The 19735-nt window shown below is 40.3% G+C and overlaps 1 protein-coding gene across 7 annotated transcripts in view; it reads left to right on the forward strand.

Annotated features, from left to right (window-relative positions):
* The window catches only part of mgmt (O-6-methylguanine-DNA methyltransferase), a 193189-nt gene that overhangs the window by 104844 nt on the left and 68610 nt on the right, over window positions 1-19735 (forward strand). For all 7 annotated transcript variants that reach the window (XM_061968022.1, XM_061968015.1, XM_061968039.1 and 4 more), the window contains exon 3: window positions 7806-7972. In XM_061968022.1, coding sequence (XP_061824006.1) covers window positions 7806-7972 — 167 coding nt within the window. The remainder of the gene's footprint in view (window positions 1-7805; window positions 7973-19735) is intronic.

Consider the following 19735-nt stretch of genomic DNA (forward strand, 5'->3'; position numbering starts at 1 on the left):
GTGTCAAATATGGGTCAGTCTGCCGGCGTTGACCTAGGGGGTGGTCAGCGGCGGAGGGAATTTGGGCTGTTAAGTGATGCCAACTCAACCGTCAGCAAATTCCTCCAAGCGTGGACTCGTGCTAAGATGCACGTCCAAGTGCGCCAGCGTGACTCTGGCCAACAACAAAAAAATCTATTTATTCTCGTGGTGAACTCTCAACCAGACCCAGGCAGAGTTGGAACTCTTGTTAACTTTTTCCTGACACAGCTGCAAGACTTTTTTTTTTTTTCTTCATAGAAATGACTCCACTTCCTTAATGTTGTTAAACTGCCAATGTTTTCTTTTAAACCTCATCATGCTCAACTGTTACGGCCACACTCCACTTTAATTGTATGTTTTCCCTCCACTGAGGTCATAAAAATCTTTGCACTCACGTTCATGCATTTGACACATTTTATGAACAACCTAACCATGAAGTTGTCACGTTGTGTAAATGGTAAATACAAACAGATTACAATGATTTGCTAATCATTTTCAACTTATATTCAATTGAATAGACTGCAAAGACAAGATATTTAACGTTCAAACCGGAAAACTGTTATTTTTTTGCAAATATTAGCTCATTTGGAATTCGATGCCTGTGACATGTTTCAAGAAAGCTGGCACAGGTGGCAAAAAAGACTGAGGAAGTTGAGGAATGCTCGTCAAACACTTATTTGGAACATCGCATTATGTGCGACTGTCTTCATATTGCAGTCTACACGTATCTCTTATGTGTGACTGCCATCATATTGCAGTCTACACGTATCTCTTATGTGTGACTGCCATCATATTGCAGTCTGCACGTATCTCTTATGTGTGACTGCCATCATATTGCAGTCTACACGTATCTCTTATGTGCAGAGGTGGGTAGAGTAGCCAGAAATTGTACTCAAGTAAGAGTACTGTTACTTTAGAGATTTATTACTCAAGTAAAAGTAAGGAGTAGTCACCCAAATATTTACTTGAGTAAAAGTAAAAAGTATGTTGTGAAAAAACTACTCAAGTACTGAGTAACTGATGAGTAACATACACACACATATCATATATCTATATATATCTATATATATATATCTATATATATATATATATATATATATATATATATATATATATATATATCAGTGTTTCCCACACATTCATTTATTTGTGGCGGCCCGCCACGAAAGAATTATGTCCGCCACAAATGGATTTTTCGGCTTTTGACTCGCTCGACCGCTCATAAAAGCAATGGGACTGTCTGTGAATGTTGCTTGTAGTTACACCTCCGGTGCAGTAGGTGGCGGTATGCATTGTAACTCCGCCAATAGCACTTAATTCACCTGGTGGGCCAGAAGAAGAGGGACAGACGGACGGAATCAAAATACTCGCCGGCTACTTTTCATAATGATGGCGCTTCCTACGTTTCTACCTCAAACGTCCAAAAGCTGCTGAAAGCCTTGATCCAGGATGCCATGGGGAAAAAAAATTAAATGGTGCCTTTTGGCGATAGTTAGCAGCTTGGTGGCTCATAGCCGGCTAGCTAACGCTTGCTAGCGTGGTAGCATTGCTTCATTTTTACAGGTGTTATAGGTAGATAGGTTATAGCTGCATCGCTCGCGGCTCGTCATATATTTAATGTTAATCCGCGATTTCACCGAGCGTTTCACTGACGGTTTCGCCTGACGCTGCTTCATTAACACCGCCGCTGTTTGACTCGGTCACCTGTTTTCATACCGACGAGCTAACGTGTCCAGGTTATAACCCTGTTGTCAATAAACACACATGGACTGAAGCTAAATTGTCCACTGTCCACTGCAGCATGTGAATGCAATGAAAAGAATAAAATCTGAGCCAACCAGCTGTTAAAATGTTGTCCAGGTTAATGTTTTGGCCATTAAAGGCTCTTCATTTCAAGATGTCAACTGTGATCGGGCTTTAAACAGGTGGCTGACCTGTTCAGATGGGTGTAACTGCTACTGGTCAAAAAATGTGAAATAGCATTTAATTTTACATGTATGCAATGCCATTTAAATGTAATTATAGATAATAATAATAATAAATACTGTGTAGTGTTGTAAATAGTCAACGGGAAGGATTCTAGTAAGATATAAGCCATGAGCACTACACAGCCAGAAAAAAACCTAGGCAGGACAAGTAAAAATATTGGGGCAAGTAGATTTGAGAAGTCGGGCAAGTAGAAAAAAACCTTAACGTTGAACCCTGCATGTGTTGAGCTGCTGGTTAGACGGCACTGTACATAGAGCACTTCTGCTCGTTAGTAATAAATTCTAATGTTGGATGTTCACTCCTTCACACAGATGAGTATAGAAAAATATTTTCAACGGCCGAAAAGGGCTGGACTTGGAGAGGAGGTAGGCCTACAGTCCGGACCACAGGTGCGACCTGTTCAGCAGGAGGAGGAGGAGGAGGTTGACTGACTGTGGCAGGACACCTCTGCCTCTGTTTCACTTCATGTTGCTGGTAAATAATATGGTTGTAGTAGTAGGCTAAAGTTAAATTATTTAGTATTCACTAATTAAAGGGGCAGAGCTTTAAGAGACATTTTAGCTTTTATATTTTATAAGATATATTTTTTGTAAGAACCACAATTAATAAATATATTTCAGTGAATCACTAATTGTTCAAATCTGTATATAAATATGTACATAAAATGTTGTAATTATATTCCAACTCCGCGTTCTTCTTGGTCATCGCCGCTGCCCCCCCCCCCCCCCCCCCCCCCCCCCCCCGCCTACCACACCACCACAAATACATGCCTGTCCTGTGGGAAACACTGTATATATATATATATATATATATATATATATATATACACACACACACATTTATATATATATATATATACATATATATATATATACAGTATATAATTTATATTTATTTATTTTGCCGTTTTTGTTTACATGTTAAAGGTGTTTTAATGAATATACATGCATGTTTAACACATATAGATTCCTTTCTTTCATGAAGACAAGAATATAAGTTGGTGTATTACCTGATTCTGATGACTTGCATTGATTGTAATCAGACAGTAGTGCTGATAGCGTCCACGTTTTCAAATGGAGGAAAAAAAAAGTTCCTCCTTTCTGTCTAATACCACATGAAAGTGGTTGGTTTTTGGCATCTTATTTGTCCAGCTTCCATATTCGTTTTTATACACTTTACAAGGAATACATTGGCGGCAAACTCCGTAGCTTGCTAGCTTGTTTGCGCTGGCTTTCGGAGACTCTTGTTTTGAACGCGCAGGCGCGATGGAGCGGCACTTTTATTGTGAAGACAGGAACTGTGCAGTCAGTCTTTAGGCTTTTGACGGGATGTACGGTTGAAATAAAAAAGGGTCTTTTTTCCTTCACACTTTTGATTGATTGATTGAAACTTTTATTAGTAGATTGCACAGTACAGTATATATTCCGTACAATTGACCACTAAATGGTAACACCCCAATAAGTTTTTCAACTTGTTTAAGTCAGGTCATGTGACCGCCTGGCTCTGTTTGATTGGTCCAACGTCACCAGTGAGTGCATCTGATTGGTGGAACGGAGTGAACGTCACCAAAAAGTATGTTGCATTAAAACTACTCTTAGAGGTACAATTTATCCCAAAAGTTACTCAAGTAGATGTAACGGAGTAAATGTAGCGCGTTACTACCCACCTCTGCTTATGTGTGACTCCCATCATATTGCAGTCTGCACGTATCTCTTATGTGTGACTGCCATCATATTGCAGTCTGCACGTATCTCTTATGTGTGACTGCCATCATATTGCAGTCTACACGTATCTCTTGTGTGACTGCCATCATATTGCAGACTACACGTATGTCTTATGTGTGACTGCCATCATATTGCAGTCTACACGTATCTCTTATGTGTGACTGCCATCATATTGCAGTCTGCACGTATCTCTTATGTGTGACTGCCATCATATTGCAGTCTACACGTATGTCTTATGTGTGACTGCCATCATATTGCAGTCTTCACGTATCTCTTATGTGTGACTGCCATCATATTGCAGTCTACACGTATGTCTTATGTGTGACTGCCATCATATTGCAGTCCACACGTATCTCTTATGTGTGACTGCCATCATATTGCAGTCTACACGTATCTCTTATGTGTGACTGCCATCATATTGCAGTCTGCACGTATCTCTTATGTGTGACTGCCATTATATTGCAGTCTACACGTATCTCTTATGTGTGACTGCCATCATATTGCAGTCTACACGTATGTCTTATGTGTGACTGCCATCATATTGCAGTCTTCACGTATCTCTTATGTGTGACTGCCATCATATTGCAGTCTACACGTATCTCTTATGTGTGACTGCCATCATATTGCAGTCCACACGTATCTCTTATGTGTGACTGCCATCATATTGCAGTCTACACGTATCTCTTATGTGTGACTGCCATCATATTGCAGTCTGCACGTATCTCTTATGTGTGACTGCCATCATATTGCAGTCTACACGTATCTCTTATGTGTGACTGCCATCATATTGCAGTCTGCACGTATCTCTTATGTGTGACTGCCATCATATTGCAGTCTACACGTATGTCTTATGTGTGACTGCCATCATATTGCAGTCTACACGTATGTCTTATGTGTGACTGCCATCATATTGCAGTCTTCACGTATCTCTTATGTGTGACTGCCATCATATTGCAGTCTTCACGTATCTCTTATGTGTGACTGCCATCATATTGCAGTCTGCACGTATCTCTTATGTGTGACTGCCATCATATTGCAGTCTACACGTATCTCTTATGTGTGACTGCCATCATATTGCAGTCTACACGTATCTCTTATGTGTGACTGCCATCATATTGCAGTCCACACGTATCTCTTATGTGTGACTGCCATCATATTGCAGTCCACACGTATCTCTTATGTGTGACTGCCATCATATTGCAGTCTACACGTATGTCTTATGTGTGACTGCCATCATATTGCAGTCTACACGTATGTCTTATGTGTGACTGCCATCATATTGCAGTCTTCACATATCTCTTATGTGTGACTGCCATCATATTGCAGTCCACACGTATCTCTTATGTGTGACTGCCATCATATTGCAGTCTACACGTATGTCTTATGTGTGACTGCCATCATATTGCAGTCTGCACGTATCTCTTATGTGTGACTGCCATCATATTGCAGTCTGCACGTATCTCTTATGTGTGACTGCCATCATATTGCAGTCTACATGTATCTCTTATATGTGACTGCCATCATATTGCAGTCTACACGTATGTCTTATGTGTGACTGCCATCATATTGCAGTCTGCACGTATCTCTTATGTGTGACTGCCATCATATTGCAGTCTACACGTATCTCTTATGTGTGACTGCCATCATATTGCAGTCTACACGTATCTCTTATGTGTGACTGCCATCATATTGCAGACTGCACATATCTCTTATGTGTGACTGCCATCATATTGCAGTCTACACGTATCTCTTGTGTGACTGCCACCATATTGCAGTCTACACGTATGTCTTATGTGTGACTGCCTTCATATTGCAGTCTACACGTATGTCTTATGTGTGACTGCCATCATATTGCAGTCTTCACGTATCTCTTATGTGTGACTGCCATCATATTGCAGTCTACACGTATCTCTTATGTGTGACTGCCATCATATTGCAGTCTACACGTATCTCTTATGTGTGACTGCCATCATATTGCAGTCTGCACGTATCTCTTATGTGTGACTGCCATCATATTGCAGTCTTCACGTATCTCTTATGTGTGACTGCCATCATATTGCAGTCTTCACGTATCTCTTTTGTGTGACTGCCATCATATTGCAGTCTACACGTATCTCTTATGTGTGACTGCCATCATATTGCAGTCCACACGTATGTCTTATGTGTGACTGCCATCATATTGCAGTCCACACGTATCTCTTATGTGTGACTGTCGTCATGATGTCATGATGATGACTTCCGTTTTGTTCGATCAGCCGTCTTACTGCCTTGTTACAGACAAAATAACTAATTTCACTATGTATATATCTACAACTTATAGTCTGGTGCGGCTAATATATGGAAAATATTTTTTCTACAAAAATGTAGTGGGTGTGGCACGTTGTGTAAATGTTAAATAAAAAGAGAATACAATGATTTGCAAACCCTTTTAGATAGATAGATAGTACTTTATTGATTCCGTCGGGTTTTCAACCTACATTCAATTGAATAGACTGCAAAGACAAGGTATTTCATGTTCACACTGGAAAACGTTGTTATTTTTTGCAAATATTAGCTCATTTGGAATTTGATGCCTGCGACATGTTTCAAAAAAGCTGGCACAAGTGGCAAAAAAGACTGAGGAAGTTGAGGAATGCTCGTCAAACACTTATTTGGAACATCCCACAGGTGAACAGGCTAATTGGGAACAGGTGGGTGCCATGATTGGGTATAGAAGCAGCTTCCATGAAATGCTCAGGACGGGGCGAGGGTCACCAATTTGTCAACAAATGCCTGAGCAAATTGTTTAAGTACAACATTTCTCAACCAGCTATTGCAAGGAATTTAGGGACTCACCATCTACGCTCCGTAATATCATCAAAAGGTTCAGAGAATCTGGAGAAAGCACTGCACGTAAGCCATGATATTACGGACCTTCGATCCCTCAGGCGGTACTGCATCAAACAAAACGTCATCAGTGTGTAAAGGATATCACCACATGGGCTCAGGAACACTTCAGAAACCCACTGTCAGTAACTACAGTTGGTCACTACCTCTGTATGCAAGTTAAAACTCTCTTATACAAAGCCAAAACCATTTATCAACAACACCCAGAAACGCCGTCGGCTTCGCTGGGCCCGAGCTCATCTAAGATGGACTGATGCAAAGTGGAAAAGTGTTGTGTGGTCTGACGAGTCCACATTTCAAATTGCTTTTGGAAACTGTGGACGTCGTGTCGTCCGGACCGAAGATGAAAAGAACCATCCGGATTGTTCTAGGCGCAATGTTGAAAAGGCAGCATGTGTGATGGTATGGGGGTGTATTAGTGCCCAAGACATTGGTAACTTACACATCTGTGAAGGCACCATTAATGCTGAAAGGTACATACAGGTTTTGGAGCAACATATGTTGCCATCCAAGCAACGTTATCATGGACGCCCCTGCTTATTTCAGCAAGACAATGCCAAGCCACGTGTTACAACAGCGTGGCTTCATAGTAAAAAAGTGCGGGTACTAGACTGTATTTTCCTACATTCAAACACAGTGTTACTGTTCAAACTGCGTGTAATGTTAAAAAAATATGAAAGGAAGAAAAATGAAGGAAAATACAGTCTAGTACCCGCACTCTTTTACTATGAAGCCACGCTGTTGTAACACGTGGCTTGGCATTGTCTTGCTGAAATAAGCAGGGGCGTCCATGATAACGTTGCTTGGATGGCAAAAAAAAAAAAAAAGTTTAATTTTTTAACATCAAATATCTTGTCTTTGTAGTGCATTCAATTGAATATGGGTTGAAAAGGATCATTGTATTCCATTTATATTTACATCTAACACAATTTCCCAACTCATATGGAAACGGGGTTTGTACAAAAAAATGTGAACAAATATTCATGTTCTTGGCTTCTTCAATACGTCCCACCTGAAGCAGAGTGCCAGGAGACTTGAGTAACTCTATTCAAACACGGGGCCCCTCAACAACGTAGATGATGTCATCTGTGACCCCCCCGCGGGCCTCCGATTACCCCCCAGTGGCATATTTCAGCACATTCTCAGCACCGGGAAGGTTGTGATTGCTTCTCTGATCCCCTGCAGGAGCGGCGAGCCCCCCCCGAGCTGCCGCGTGGTCAGCGGCGCCCCGGCGGAAACCAACCCGGAGTTGCGGCGCTGCGTGCGATGGCTCCAGGCGTACTTCAGCGAGCCGCGCGGCGCTGGGAGTCTCCCGCCGCCGCCCGCCTTTCACCACCCGGCCCTGAGAGCAGGTCTGTCATGGATAAATATTTGCAGAGCCATGCCTGGGATCAGCCTCGCACTCCTAATAGTCACATGACTGAGACTCAGTGTTTACTACCAAGTCTTTTACTAGTAATCTGACCACGCGTGTTGGTCTTGGCAGGCTCCTCCATCATTCTTGGCACATTTCTCTCTAACTGATCCAATTCCACTCTTGACATTTTCAGACAGGAAACTTTTTCTTCTTTCCTCGCCCGTTCTTTTTTTTTTTTTTTTTTACGAGAACGTGTGAATGGTGGTAAACTTTGAATGAGCTTATTGTTGGCACCGGCAGCCCCTAAAAAAAAAAAAAAAAGACTAATATAATAATAATACATTTCATTTGTAAAGCACCGTGTCAATCTTAAAGTGCTACAGAGTTGAAAAGGATAAAAAGAGTAGTTAAACACATTGAAAAATATTCATCAAAACTTCATGGTGGGGCTATACTCCAACCTCCGAGGACAAAGCTACGAACAATGGGAGACCAGGCTTTCTGCTCAGCCGCTCCCAGTCTGTGGAACGCTCTCCCTGACCACCTGATGGCACCACAGACTGTGGATGCTTTTAAAAAAGGCTTAAAAACCCTTCTTTTTAAAAAAGCCCTTTTTTAGATGTATGCATACTAGTTTTAGCTATTGGGCTGTTCTAGTTTTTATTTTTATTTATTAGGGCCCGCATGGCCCATTGCAAAAGGACTCCCACAGGGAGTCCTTATGCAATGGGACATAAGGACCTATTGAATTTGTAAGGTTTAATTATTAGGGCCCGCATGGCCCATTGTAAAAGGAATCCCAACGGGAGTCCTTTTGCAATGGGACATAAGGACCTATTGTTTTTCTAAGGTTTTATTATTATTCCGCCGCCTCTTTGAGCACTAATTTGACCCACTTAACATGCTTCAAAACTCACCATATTTGACCCACACATCAGGACCTGCGAAAATAGTCTTTTAATTAAAAAAAACGAACCCCAAAACTCAAAATTGCGCTCCAGCGCCCCCTAGAAAGAAAACTGCTTATAACTCCCAGTACGAATGTTGTAGAGACATGAAACAAAAAACCTCTATGTAGGGCTCACTTAGCCCTACTTTTCATTAATTAATTTCCTCGGGCAAAAATCAACAGGAAGTTGGCAATTCCCCCTTCAAGACAAAAATGTACTAAAAACAGTCACTTTTGCCTCTTTGAGCTGTAATTTGACCCCCTTAACATGCTTCAAAACTCACCGAACTGAACACACACATCAGGACTAGCAGAAATTGCGATCTAATAAAAAAACCTAACCCCAAATTTAAAAATTGCGCTCTAGAGCAATTTTTTAATAAAACGGAGAAAAAATGACAAAACTGCCTGTAACTCCCACTGGGAAGGTCGGAGAGACATGAAACAAAAACCTCTATGTAGGTCTCACTTAGACTTACATTTCATAAATTGACAACCCCCAGCAAAAATCAACAGGAAGTTTGCTATTCCCCCTTCAAAACAACATTTTTGTAAAAACCGGTCACCCTCCTTCAAAATCTATCTCCTCTGAGCGCGTTTGTCGTTTAGGCTTCAAACTAACACAGGAGAGAGATTAAACCCTTGTGATTAAAAGTATAGATGGGCGTTTTAATAACTGCTCCGGTTTTGATTTTATGACCCTTCAAAGACCCGCTGCGCTGCTGTTTTTTTAAGATGGCTGCTTAAAAGCAGGAAGCACCAACGTGCCCACACAATGCAGACAAGGTAGGTACACTAGACAAAAGTATTGGGACAATTCTGACTAAAAGTAGACAAAAGTATTGGGACACTTAGGACTAGCACCTGCCAAATACGCGGGCCCGACCAATGCTGCTTGCAGCTTTAATTATTCTTTCTTTTTTCTTCCGCAGCTTTGCGCGGTACTTTGACCCCCTTAACATGCTCCAAAACTCACCAAATTTCACGCACACATCAAAAAAACGCGAACAAAACTCTTTAGTAAAAAAACCTAACCACAAAACTCAATATTGCGCTCTAGCGCCCCCTAGGAAGAAAACACAGATACAACTTCCTCTAACTCCCAGTACGAATGTCGTAAAAACACGAAACAAAAATCTCTATGTAGGTCTGACTTTCACCTACATTTCATACAATGACATTCTTCAACAAAAATACACAGGAAGTTGCCAATTCCCCCTTCAACACAAAAATGTACTAAAAACAGTCACTTTTGACTCTTTCAGCTATTATTTTACCCCCTTAACATGCTTCAAAACTCACCGAACTGAACGCACACATCAAGACTGGCAGAAATTGCGATCTCATAAAAAAATCTAACACCAATTCTAAAAATTGCGATCTAGAGCAATTTTTGAATAAAACGGAGAACAAACTGCTCCTCGGAAGAAAAACATTACAAAACTGCCTGTAACTCCCACTGGGAAGGTCGGAGAGACATGAAACAAAAACCTTAATGTAGGTCTCACTTAGACATACATTTCATAAATTGACAACCCCCAGCAAAAATCAACAGGAAGTTTGCTATTCCCCCTTCAACTCAACATTTTTGTAAAAACCGGTCACATTTCTTCAAACATTATCTCCTCTGAGCGCGTTTGTTGTTTCGGCTTTAAACTAACACAGGAGAGAGATTGAACCCTTCTGATTAAAAGTTGGCGAAAGAGTTGTGATACCTGCTCCGGTTTTGATTTTATGACCCTTCAAAGACCCGCTGCGCTGCTGTTTTTTTAAGATGGCTGCTCAAAAGCAGCAAGCACCAGCGTGCCCACACAATGCAGACAAGGTAGGTACACTAGACAAAAGTCTTGGGACACTTCAGACTAAAAGTAGACAAAAGTATTGGGACACTTAGGACTAGCACCTGCCAAATACGCGGGCCCGAACAACGCTGCTTGCAGCTTTAATTTTTTATTATCTTTTTATTTTAATTAAAATTACATTTTTAATACACTGTAGCACTTTGAGGTTGTTTACTCAATGTAAAGTGCTTTTTACTAATACAATCTATTATTATTGAGTCTGTTTAGCTGATTGGAGAGCTAGTTTTCATAAAACACAAGCAGCGATAGCTATTCCTTCTGTTTAGTGCTTTGAACCGGAAGTACAAGTGCCGTCCCGTCTTCTAGTCGTCCGTAGCGGTTCTACTCGTATGGATTCTCCATTCATCACTCCAAGTAACGTTTGAAAGTTTTACAATAACTAAAATAATTTATACTAGCACTAGTTGATATGCTTACAGGTTTATGAGTAGTTTTTATTTTTATATATTTTTTATTATCTTTTTATTTTAATTAAAATTACATTTTTAATACACTGTAGCACTTTGAGGTTGTTTACTCAATGTAAAGTGCTTTTTACTAATAACATCTATTATTATTGAGTCTGTTTAGCTGATTGGAGAGCTAGTTTTCATAAAACACAAGCAGCGATAGCTATTCCTTCTGTTTAGTGCTTTGAACCGGAAGTACAAGTGCCGTTCCGTCTTATAGTCGTCCGTAGCGTTTCTACTTGTATGGATTCTCCATTCATCACTCCAAGTGACGTTTGAAAGTTTTTACAATATAACTAAAATAATTCATACTAGCACTAGCATTAATTAATATGCTTACAGGTTTACGGGTGTCTGTGTTAGTAATATTGAGTTACAATGGAATTTTTTGTGTTTTGTTTCAGTTTCACAAATTCCTCAGTAAATTCATCAAAACGTCATCGTGGAGTTAAGTCTGTTTAGTTGATTGGAGAGCTAGTTTTTATAAAACACAAGCAGCGATAGCTATTCCTTCTGTTTAGTGCTTTGAACCGGAAGTACAAGTGCCGTTCCGTCTTCTAGTCGTCCGTAGCGTTTCTACTCGTATGGATTCTCCATTCATCACTCCAAGTAACGTTTGAAAGTTTTACAATAACTAAAATAATTTATACTAGCACTAGTTGATATGCTTACAGGTTTATGAGTAGTTTTTATTTTTATATATTTTTTATTATCTTTTTATTTTAATTAAAATTACATTTTTAATACACTGTAGCACTTTGAGGTTGTTTACTCAATGTAAAGTGCTTTTTACTAATAAAATCTATTATTATTGAGTCTGTTTAGCTGATTGGAGAGCTAGTTTTCATAAAACACAAGCAGCGATAGCTATTCCTTCTGTTTAGTGCTTTGAACCGGAAGTACAAGTGCCGTTCCGTCTTCTAGTCATTCCGTAACGTTTCTACTTGTATGGATTCTCCATTCATCACTCCAAGTAACGTTTGAAAGTTTTACAATATAACTAAAATAATTCATACTAGCACTAGTTGATATGCTTACAGGTTTACGGGTGTCTGTGTTAGTAATATTGAGTTACAATGGAATTTTTTGTGTTTTGTTTCAGTTTCACAAATTCCTCAGTAAAATCATCAAATTGTTATCGTGGAGTTTTTAAGTCTGTTTAGTTGATTGGAGAGCTAGTTTTCATAAAACACAAGCAGCGATGTTGATAGTTATTCCTTCCGTTTAGCGCTTTGAACCGGAAGTACAAGTGCCGTTCCGTCTTCTGGTCATTCCGTAACGTTTCTACTTGTATGGATTCTCCATTCATCGCTCCAAGTGACGTTTGAAAGTTTTACAATATAACTAAAACAATACATACTTATTAAACCATCCCATGTGTGATGTCTGTAGGAGTGTTTTCATGCGTATTTGTTATTGAGTCTGTTTAGCTTATTGGAGAGCTAGTTTTAATAAAACACAAGCAGTGATGTTGATAGTTATTCCTTTCGTTTAGCGCTTTGAACCGGAATTACAAGTGCCGTTCCGTCTTCTGGTCGTTCCGTAACGTTTCTACTTGTATGGATTCTCCATTCATCGCTCCAAGTGACGTTTGAAAGTTTTACAATATAACTAAAACAATACATACTTATTAAACCATCCCATGTGTGATGTCTGTAGGAGTGTTTTCATGCGTATTTGTTATTGAGTCTGTTTAGCTTATTGGAGAGCTAGTTTTAATAAAACACAAGCAGTGATGTCGATAGTTTTTCCTTCCGTTTAGCGCTTTGAACCGGAAGTACAAGTGCCGTTCCGTCTTCTGGTCATTCCGTAACGTTTCTACTTGTATGGATTCTCCATTCATCACTCCAAGTGACGTTTGAAAGTTTTACAATATAACTAAAACAATTCATACTTATTAAACCGTCCCATGTGTGATGTCTGTACGTGTGTTTTCATGCGTATTTGTTATTGAGTCTGTTTAGCTTATTCGAGAGCTCGTTTTAATAAAACACAAGCAGTGATGTCGATAGTTTTTCCTTCCGTTTAGCGCTTTGAACCGGAAGTACAAGTGCTGTTCCATCTTCTAGTCATTCCGTAACGTTTCTACTTGTATGGATTCTCCATTCATCACTCCAAGTGACGTTTGAAAGTTTTACAATATAACTAAAACAATTCATACTCATTAAACCGTCCCATGTGTGATGTCTGTACGTGTGTTTTCATGCATATTTGTTATTGAGTCTGTTTAGCTGATTGAAGAGCTAGTTTTAATAAAACACAAGCAGTGATGTCGATAGTTTTCCTTCCGTTAAACGCTTTGAACCGGAAGTACAAGTGCCTTTCCGTCTTCTAGTCATTCCGTAACATTTCTACTTGTATGGATTCTCCATTCATCGCTCCAAGTGACGTTTGAAAGTTTTACAATATAACTAAAACAATTCATACTTATTAAACCGTCCCATGTGTGATGTCTGTCTGTCTGAGTGTTTGCATGCGTATTTGTACGTGCTATCGTAATGTAATCAAGCTGGCGGTTTTAGCTTTAGCTAATATGCTTACACGTTTACTACTGTGTTAGTAATATTGACTTACAATGGAATTATTTTTGTATAGTTTCAGTTTCGCCAATTCCTCAGTAAATTCATCAAAACATCATCGTGGAGTTATTGAGTCTGTTTAGATGATTGGAGAGCTAGTTTTCATAAAACACAAGCAGCGATAGTTTTTCCTTCTGTTTAGTGCTTTGAACCGGAAGTACAAGTGCCGTTCCGTCTTCTAGTCGTCCGTCGCGTTTCTACTTGTATGGATTCTCCATTCATCACTCCAAGTAACGTTTGAAAGTTTTTACAATATAACTAAAATAATTCATACTAGCACTAGCATTAATTAATATGCTTACACGTTTACGAGTGTCTGTGTTAGTAATATTGAGTTACAATGGAATTTTTTGTGTTTTGTTTCAGCTTCACAAATTCCTCAGTAAATTCATCAAAACGTTATCGTGGAGTTTTTAAGTCTGTTTAGCTGATTGAAGAGCTAGTTTTCATAAAACACAAGCAGTGATGCCGATAGTTTTTCCTTCCGTTTAGCGCTTTGAACCGGAAGTACAAGTGCCTTTCCGTCTTCTAGTCGTTCCGTAACATTTCTACTTGCATGGATTCTCCATTCATCACTCCAAGTGACGTTTGAAAGTTTTACAATATAACTAAAACAATTCATACTTATTAAACCGTCCCATGTGTGATGTCTGTAGGTGTGTTTTCATGCGTATTTGTTATTTAGTCTGTTTAGCTGATTGAAGAGCTAGTTTTCATAAAACACAAGCAGTGATGTCGATAGTTTTTCCTTCCGTTTAGTGCTTTGAACCGGAAGTACAAGTGCCGTTCCGTCTTCTAGTCGTCCGTAGCGTTTCTACTTGTATGGATTCTCCATTCATCGCTCCAAGTGACGTTTGAAAGTTTTACAATGCAACTAAAACAATTCATACTTATTAAAGCATCCCATGTGTGATGTCTGTAGGTGTGTTTTCATGCGTCTTTGTACGTGCTATTGTAAATTAGCAGAAGGCTTTTTCTAAATAATTGTGTCCTTTCACGCCGTGTGTGTGAATGATGCAGAGCACTAAAATATGAAAAAAATAGAAGGGGTTTAATTATGCTTGTGTGGAGGAAACAAACAATGGCAACTCATTCAAAGTTCACAGGCATTAGAAATGTTCCAAAGCGCTCATTTAGACGCCGAATCCCAGCAACACGGAAGGGGGGGGGAAAAGTCTAATATATGCATTTAACAATTGTGTCTGCCTTCCCCTGCAATCAGGCCTCACTTTGGCTGTAATTTCATGCAGACCCGCAGTGCTTGAGTGATGGCATTTCCAATGAGCAGGTACTCCGCGGAGACCCCCGCCATACCGCTCCAGAGTCCCACGCTCCCGCAAAGGCAATGCAGAAATACATCAGGACCAATTACGATATCACCTTTCAGCGCGATTCCCTTCGCCACCAAGCGCTTGTGTACCAGCCCCGGGCTCTTTTCAAATCGCATCTCATCTGGAGTCTTTGGGGTTTTAATTAAATTTCAGGATAGATGGAATTCTTCATTAGTACCTGATCTGAATAGGTGATCGTGCCGCGTTGCACCTCCTCTCCCTCGCCTGTTGTTTTGGGGCTCGGTAAATACAGGGTTTAGGGCCCGATTGCTCTCCGTAGTCGCAACCGCCGGGGTTGTGCGTGAATAAAAATGTTAAATGCTCGCGTCGGGAGTATTTGTCTTTTGAGGAAGGACAATAGAGGCTTTTTTTCCCTTCTTGATTCATGAATATGAGGCGGCACAAAATTCTCCTGCAAAGTTTAATCAGGTCGTTACAATCGGCGACAAGCAACTTTTGTTGGCTCCTTTATCTTGCGGGAGCTCGCTGCCCTTGTCATGTAATATCAGAATCAGAAATACTTGAATAATCCCCGAGGGGAAATTGAGATTTTTTCGGCACAAGAGCAAACAAACATTACAGGGAGACAGGACGGGAGCGCTGACGGGTCGACCAACTTCCGGCATCCCCTTACAAGAAGGTGAGAAACAGCTAAATGCCGGGGAGGGGGAAAAAAAGAAGGGTCCAGACTGAGGCCAAGGGGGGGGGGAAAACCTCATAGCCATAGCACACATAAACATCAGAATCACTTTACACTTTATTTGTATAGCACATTTAAACAACAAAAATGTTTCCAAAGTGCTGCACAACAATATCCATCCATCCATCTTCTTCAATCAATCAATGTTTATTTATATAACCCTAAATCACAAGTGTCTCAAAGGGCCACAACGACATCCGCGGTACAGAGCCCACATAAGGGCAAGGAAAAACTCACAACCCCAATGGGACGTCGATGTGAATGACTATGAGAAAGCATGGAGAGGACCTAACATATTAGTGAGAGTCCAGTCCATAGTGGATCTAACATAATAGTGAGAGTCCAGTCCCTAGTGGATCTAACATAATAGTGTGAGAGTCCAGTCCATAGTGGATCTAACCTAATAGTGTGAGAGTCCAGTCCATAGTGGATCTAACATAATAGTGAGAGTCCAGTCCATAGTGGATCTAACATAATAGTGTGAGAGTCCAGTCCATAGTGGATCTAACATAATAGTGTGAGTCCAGTCCATAGTGGATCTAGTATAATAGTGTGAGAGTCCAGTCCATAGTGGATCTAACATAATAGTGTGAGAGTCCAGTCCATAGTGGATCTAGCATAATAGTGAGAGTCCAGTCCATAGTGGATCTAACATAATAGTGTGAGAGTCCAGTCCATAGTGGATCTAACATAATAGTGTGAGAGTCCAGTCCATAGTGGATCTAACATAATAGTGAGAGTCCAGTCCATAGTGGATCTAACATAATAGTGACAGTCCAGTCCATAGTGGATCTAACATAATAGTATTAGAGTCCAGTCCATAGGGGATCTAACATAATAGTGACAGTCCAGTCCATAGTGGATCTAACATTATAGTGTGAGAGTCCAGTCCATAGTGGATCTAACATAATAGTGACAGTCCAGTCCATAGTGGATCTAACATAATAGTGAGAGTCCAGTCCATAGTGGATCTAACATAATAGTGAGAGTCCAGTCCATAGTGGATCTAACATAATAGTGAGAGTCCAGTCCATAGTGGATCTAACATAATAGTGAGAGTCCAGTCCATAGTGGATCTAACATAATAGTGAGAGTCCAGTCCATAGTGGATCTAACATAATAGTGAGAGTCCAGTATATAGTGGATCTAACCTAATAGTGTGAGAGTCCAGTCCATAGTGGATCTAACATAATAGTGAGAGTCCAGTCCATAGTGGATCCAACAACTTTTGTTGGCTCCTTTATCTTGCGGGAGCTCGCTGCCCTTGTCATGTAATATCAGAATCAGAAATACTTGAATAATCCCCGAGGGGAAATTGAGATTTTTTCGGCACAAGAGCAAACAAACATTACAGGGAGACAAGACGGGATCGCTGACGGATCGGCCAACTTCCGGCATCCCCTTACAAAAAGGTGAGAAACAGCTAAATGCCGGGGAGGGGGGGGAAAAAATTCAGCCTAAGCCTGGGCCCCTGGAGAGGGGTCCAGACTGAGGCCAAGGGGGGGAAAAACCTCATAGCCATAGCACACATAAACATCAGAATCACTTTACACTTTATTTGTATAGCACATTTAAACAACAAAAATGTTTCCAAAGTGCTGCACAACAACATCCATCCATCCATCTTTTTCAATCAATCAATGTTTATTTATATAACCCTCAATCACAAGTGTCTCAAAGGGCCACAACGACATCCGCGGTACAGAGCCCACATAAGGGCAAGGAAAAACTCACAACCCCAATGGGACGTCGATGTGAATGACTATGAGAAACCATGGAGAGGACCGCATATGTGGGTTACCCCCCCTCTAGGGGAGACCGGATGCAATGGACGTCGAGTGGGTCTGACATAATATTGTGAGAGTCCAGTCCATAGTGGATCTAACATAATAGTGAGAGTCCAGTCCATAGTGGATCTAACATAATAGTGAGAGTCCAGTCCATAGTGGATCTAACATAATAGTGTGAAAGTCCAGTCCATAGTGGATCTAACATAATAGTGTGAGAGTCCAGTCCATAGTGGATCTAACACAATAGTGTGAGAGTCCAGTCCATAGTGGATCTAACATAATATTGTGAAAGTCCAGTCCATAGTAAATCTAACATAATAGTGTGAGAGTCCAGTCCATAGTGGATCTAACATAATAGTGAGAGTCCAGTCCCTAGTGGATCTAACATAATAGTGTGAGAGTCCAGTCCATAGTGGATCTAACATAATAGTGAGAGTCCAGTCCATAGTGGATCTAACATAATAGTGAGAGTCCAGTCCATAGTGGATCTAACATAATAGTGTGAAAGTCCAGTCCATAGTGGATCTAACATAATAGTGTGAGAGTCCAGTCCATAGTGGATCTAACACAATAGTGTGAGAGTCCAGTCCATAGTGGATCTAACATAATATTGTGAAAGTCCAGTCCATAGTAAATCTAACATAATAGTGTGAGAGTCCAGTCCATAGTGGATCTAACATAATAGTGAGAGTCCAGTCCCTAGTGGATCTAACATAATAGTGTGAGAGTCCAGTCCATAGTGGATCTAACATAATAGTGAGAGTCCAGTCCATAGTGGATCTAACATAATAGTGAGAGTCCAGTCCCTAGTGGATCTAACATAATAGTGTGAGAGTCCAGTCCATAGTGGATCTAACATAATAGTGTGAGAGTCCAGTCCATAGTGGATCTAACATAATAGTGAGAGTCCAGTCCATAGTGGATCTAACATAATAGTGAGAGTCCAGTCTATAGTGGATCTAACATAATAGTGTGAGAGTCCAGCCCATAGTGGATCTAACATAATAGTGAGAGTCCAGTCCATAGTGGATCTAACATAATAGTGAGAGTCCAGTCCATAGTGGATCTAACATAATAGTGAGAGTCCAGTCCATAGTGGATCTAACATAATAGTGAGAGTCCAGTCCATAGTGGATCTAACATAATAGTGTGAGAGTCCAGTCCATAGTGGATCTAACATAATAGTGAGAGTTCAGTCCATAGTGGATCTAACATAATAGTGTGAGAGTCCAGTCCATAGTGGATCTAACATAATAGTGAGAGTTCAGTCCATAGTGGATCTAACATAATAGTGTGAGAGTCCAGTCCATAGTGGATCTAACATAATAGTGAGAGTCCAGTCCATAGTGGATCTAACATAATAGTGTGAGAGTCCAGTCCATAGTGGATCTAACATAATAGTGAGAGTTCAGTCCATAGTGGATCTAACATAATAGTATGAGAGTCCAGTCCATAGTGGATCTAACATAATAGTGACAGTCCAGTCCATAGTGGATCTAACATAATAGTGTGAGAGTCCAGTCCATAGTGGATCTAACATAATAGTGAGAGTCCAGTCCATAGTGGATCTAACATAATAGTGAGAGTCCAGTCCATAGTGGATCTAACATAATAGTGAGAGTCTAGTCCATAGTGGATCTAACATAATAGTGTGAGAGTCCAGTCCATAGTGGATCTAACATAATAGTGTGAGAGTCCAGTCCATAGTGGATCTAACATAATAGTGAGAGTCCAGTCCATAGTGGATCTAACATAATAGTGAGAGTCCAGTCCATAGTGGATCTAACATAATAGTGAGAGTCCAGTCCATAGTGGATCTAACATAATAGTGAGAGTCTAGTCCATAGTGGATCTAACATAATAGTGTGAGAGTCCAGTCCATAGTGGATCTAACATAATAGTGTGAGAGTCCAGTCCATAGTGGATCTAACATAATAGTGAGAGTCCAGTCCATAGTGGATCTAACATAATAGTGAGAGTCCAGTCCATAGTGGATCTAACATAATAGTGTGAGAGTCCAGTCCATAGTGCATCTAACATAATAGTGTGAGAGTCCAGTCCATAGTGGATCTAACATAATAGTGAGAGTCCAGTCAAT

Source organism: Nerophis lumbriciformis, linkage group LG02 (assembly GCF_033978685.3).
Source record: "Nerophis lumbriciformis linkage group LG02, RoL_Nlum_v2.1, whole genome shotgun sequence".
In the NCBI taxonomy this organism is placed as follows: domain Eukaryota; kingdom Metazoa; phylum Chordata; class Actinopteri; order Syngnathiformes; family Syngnathidae; genus Nerophis; species Nerophis lumbriciformis.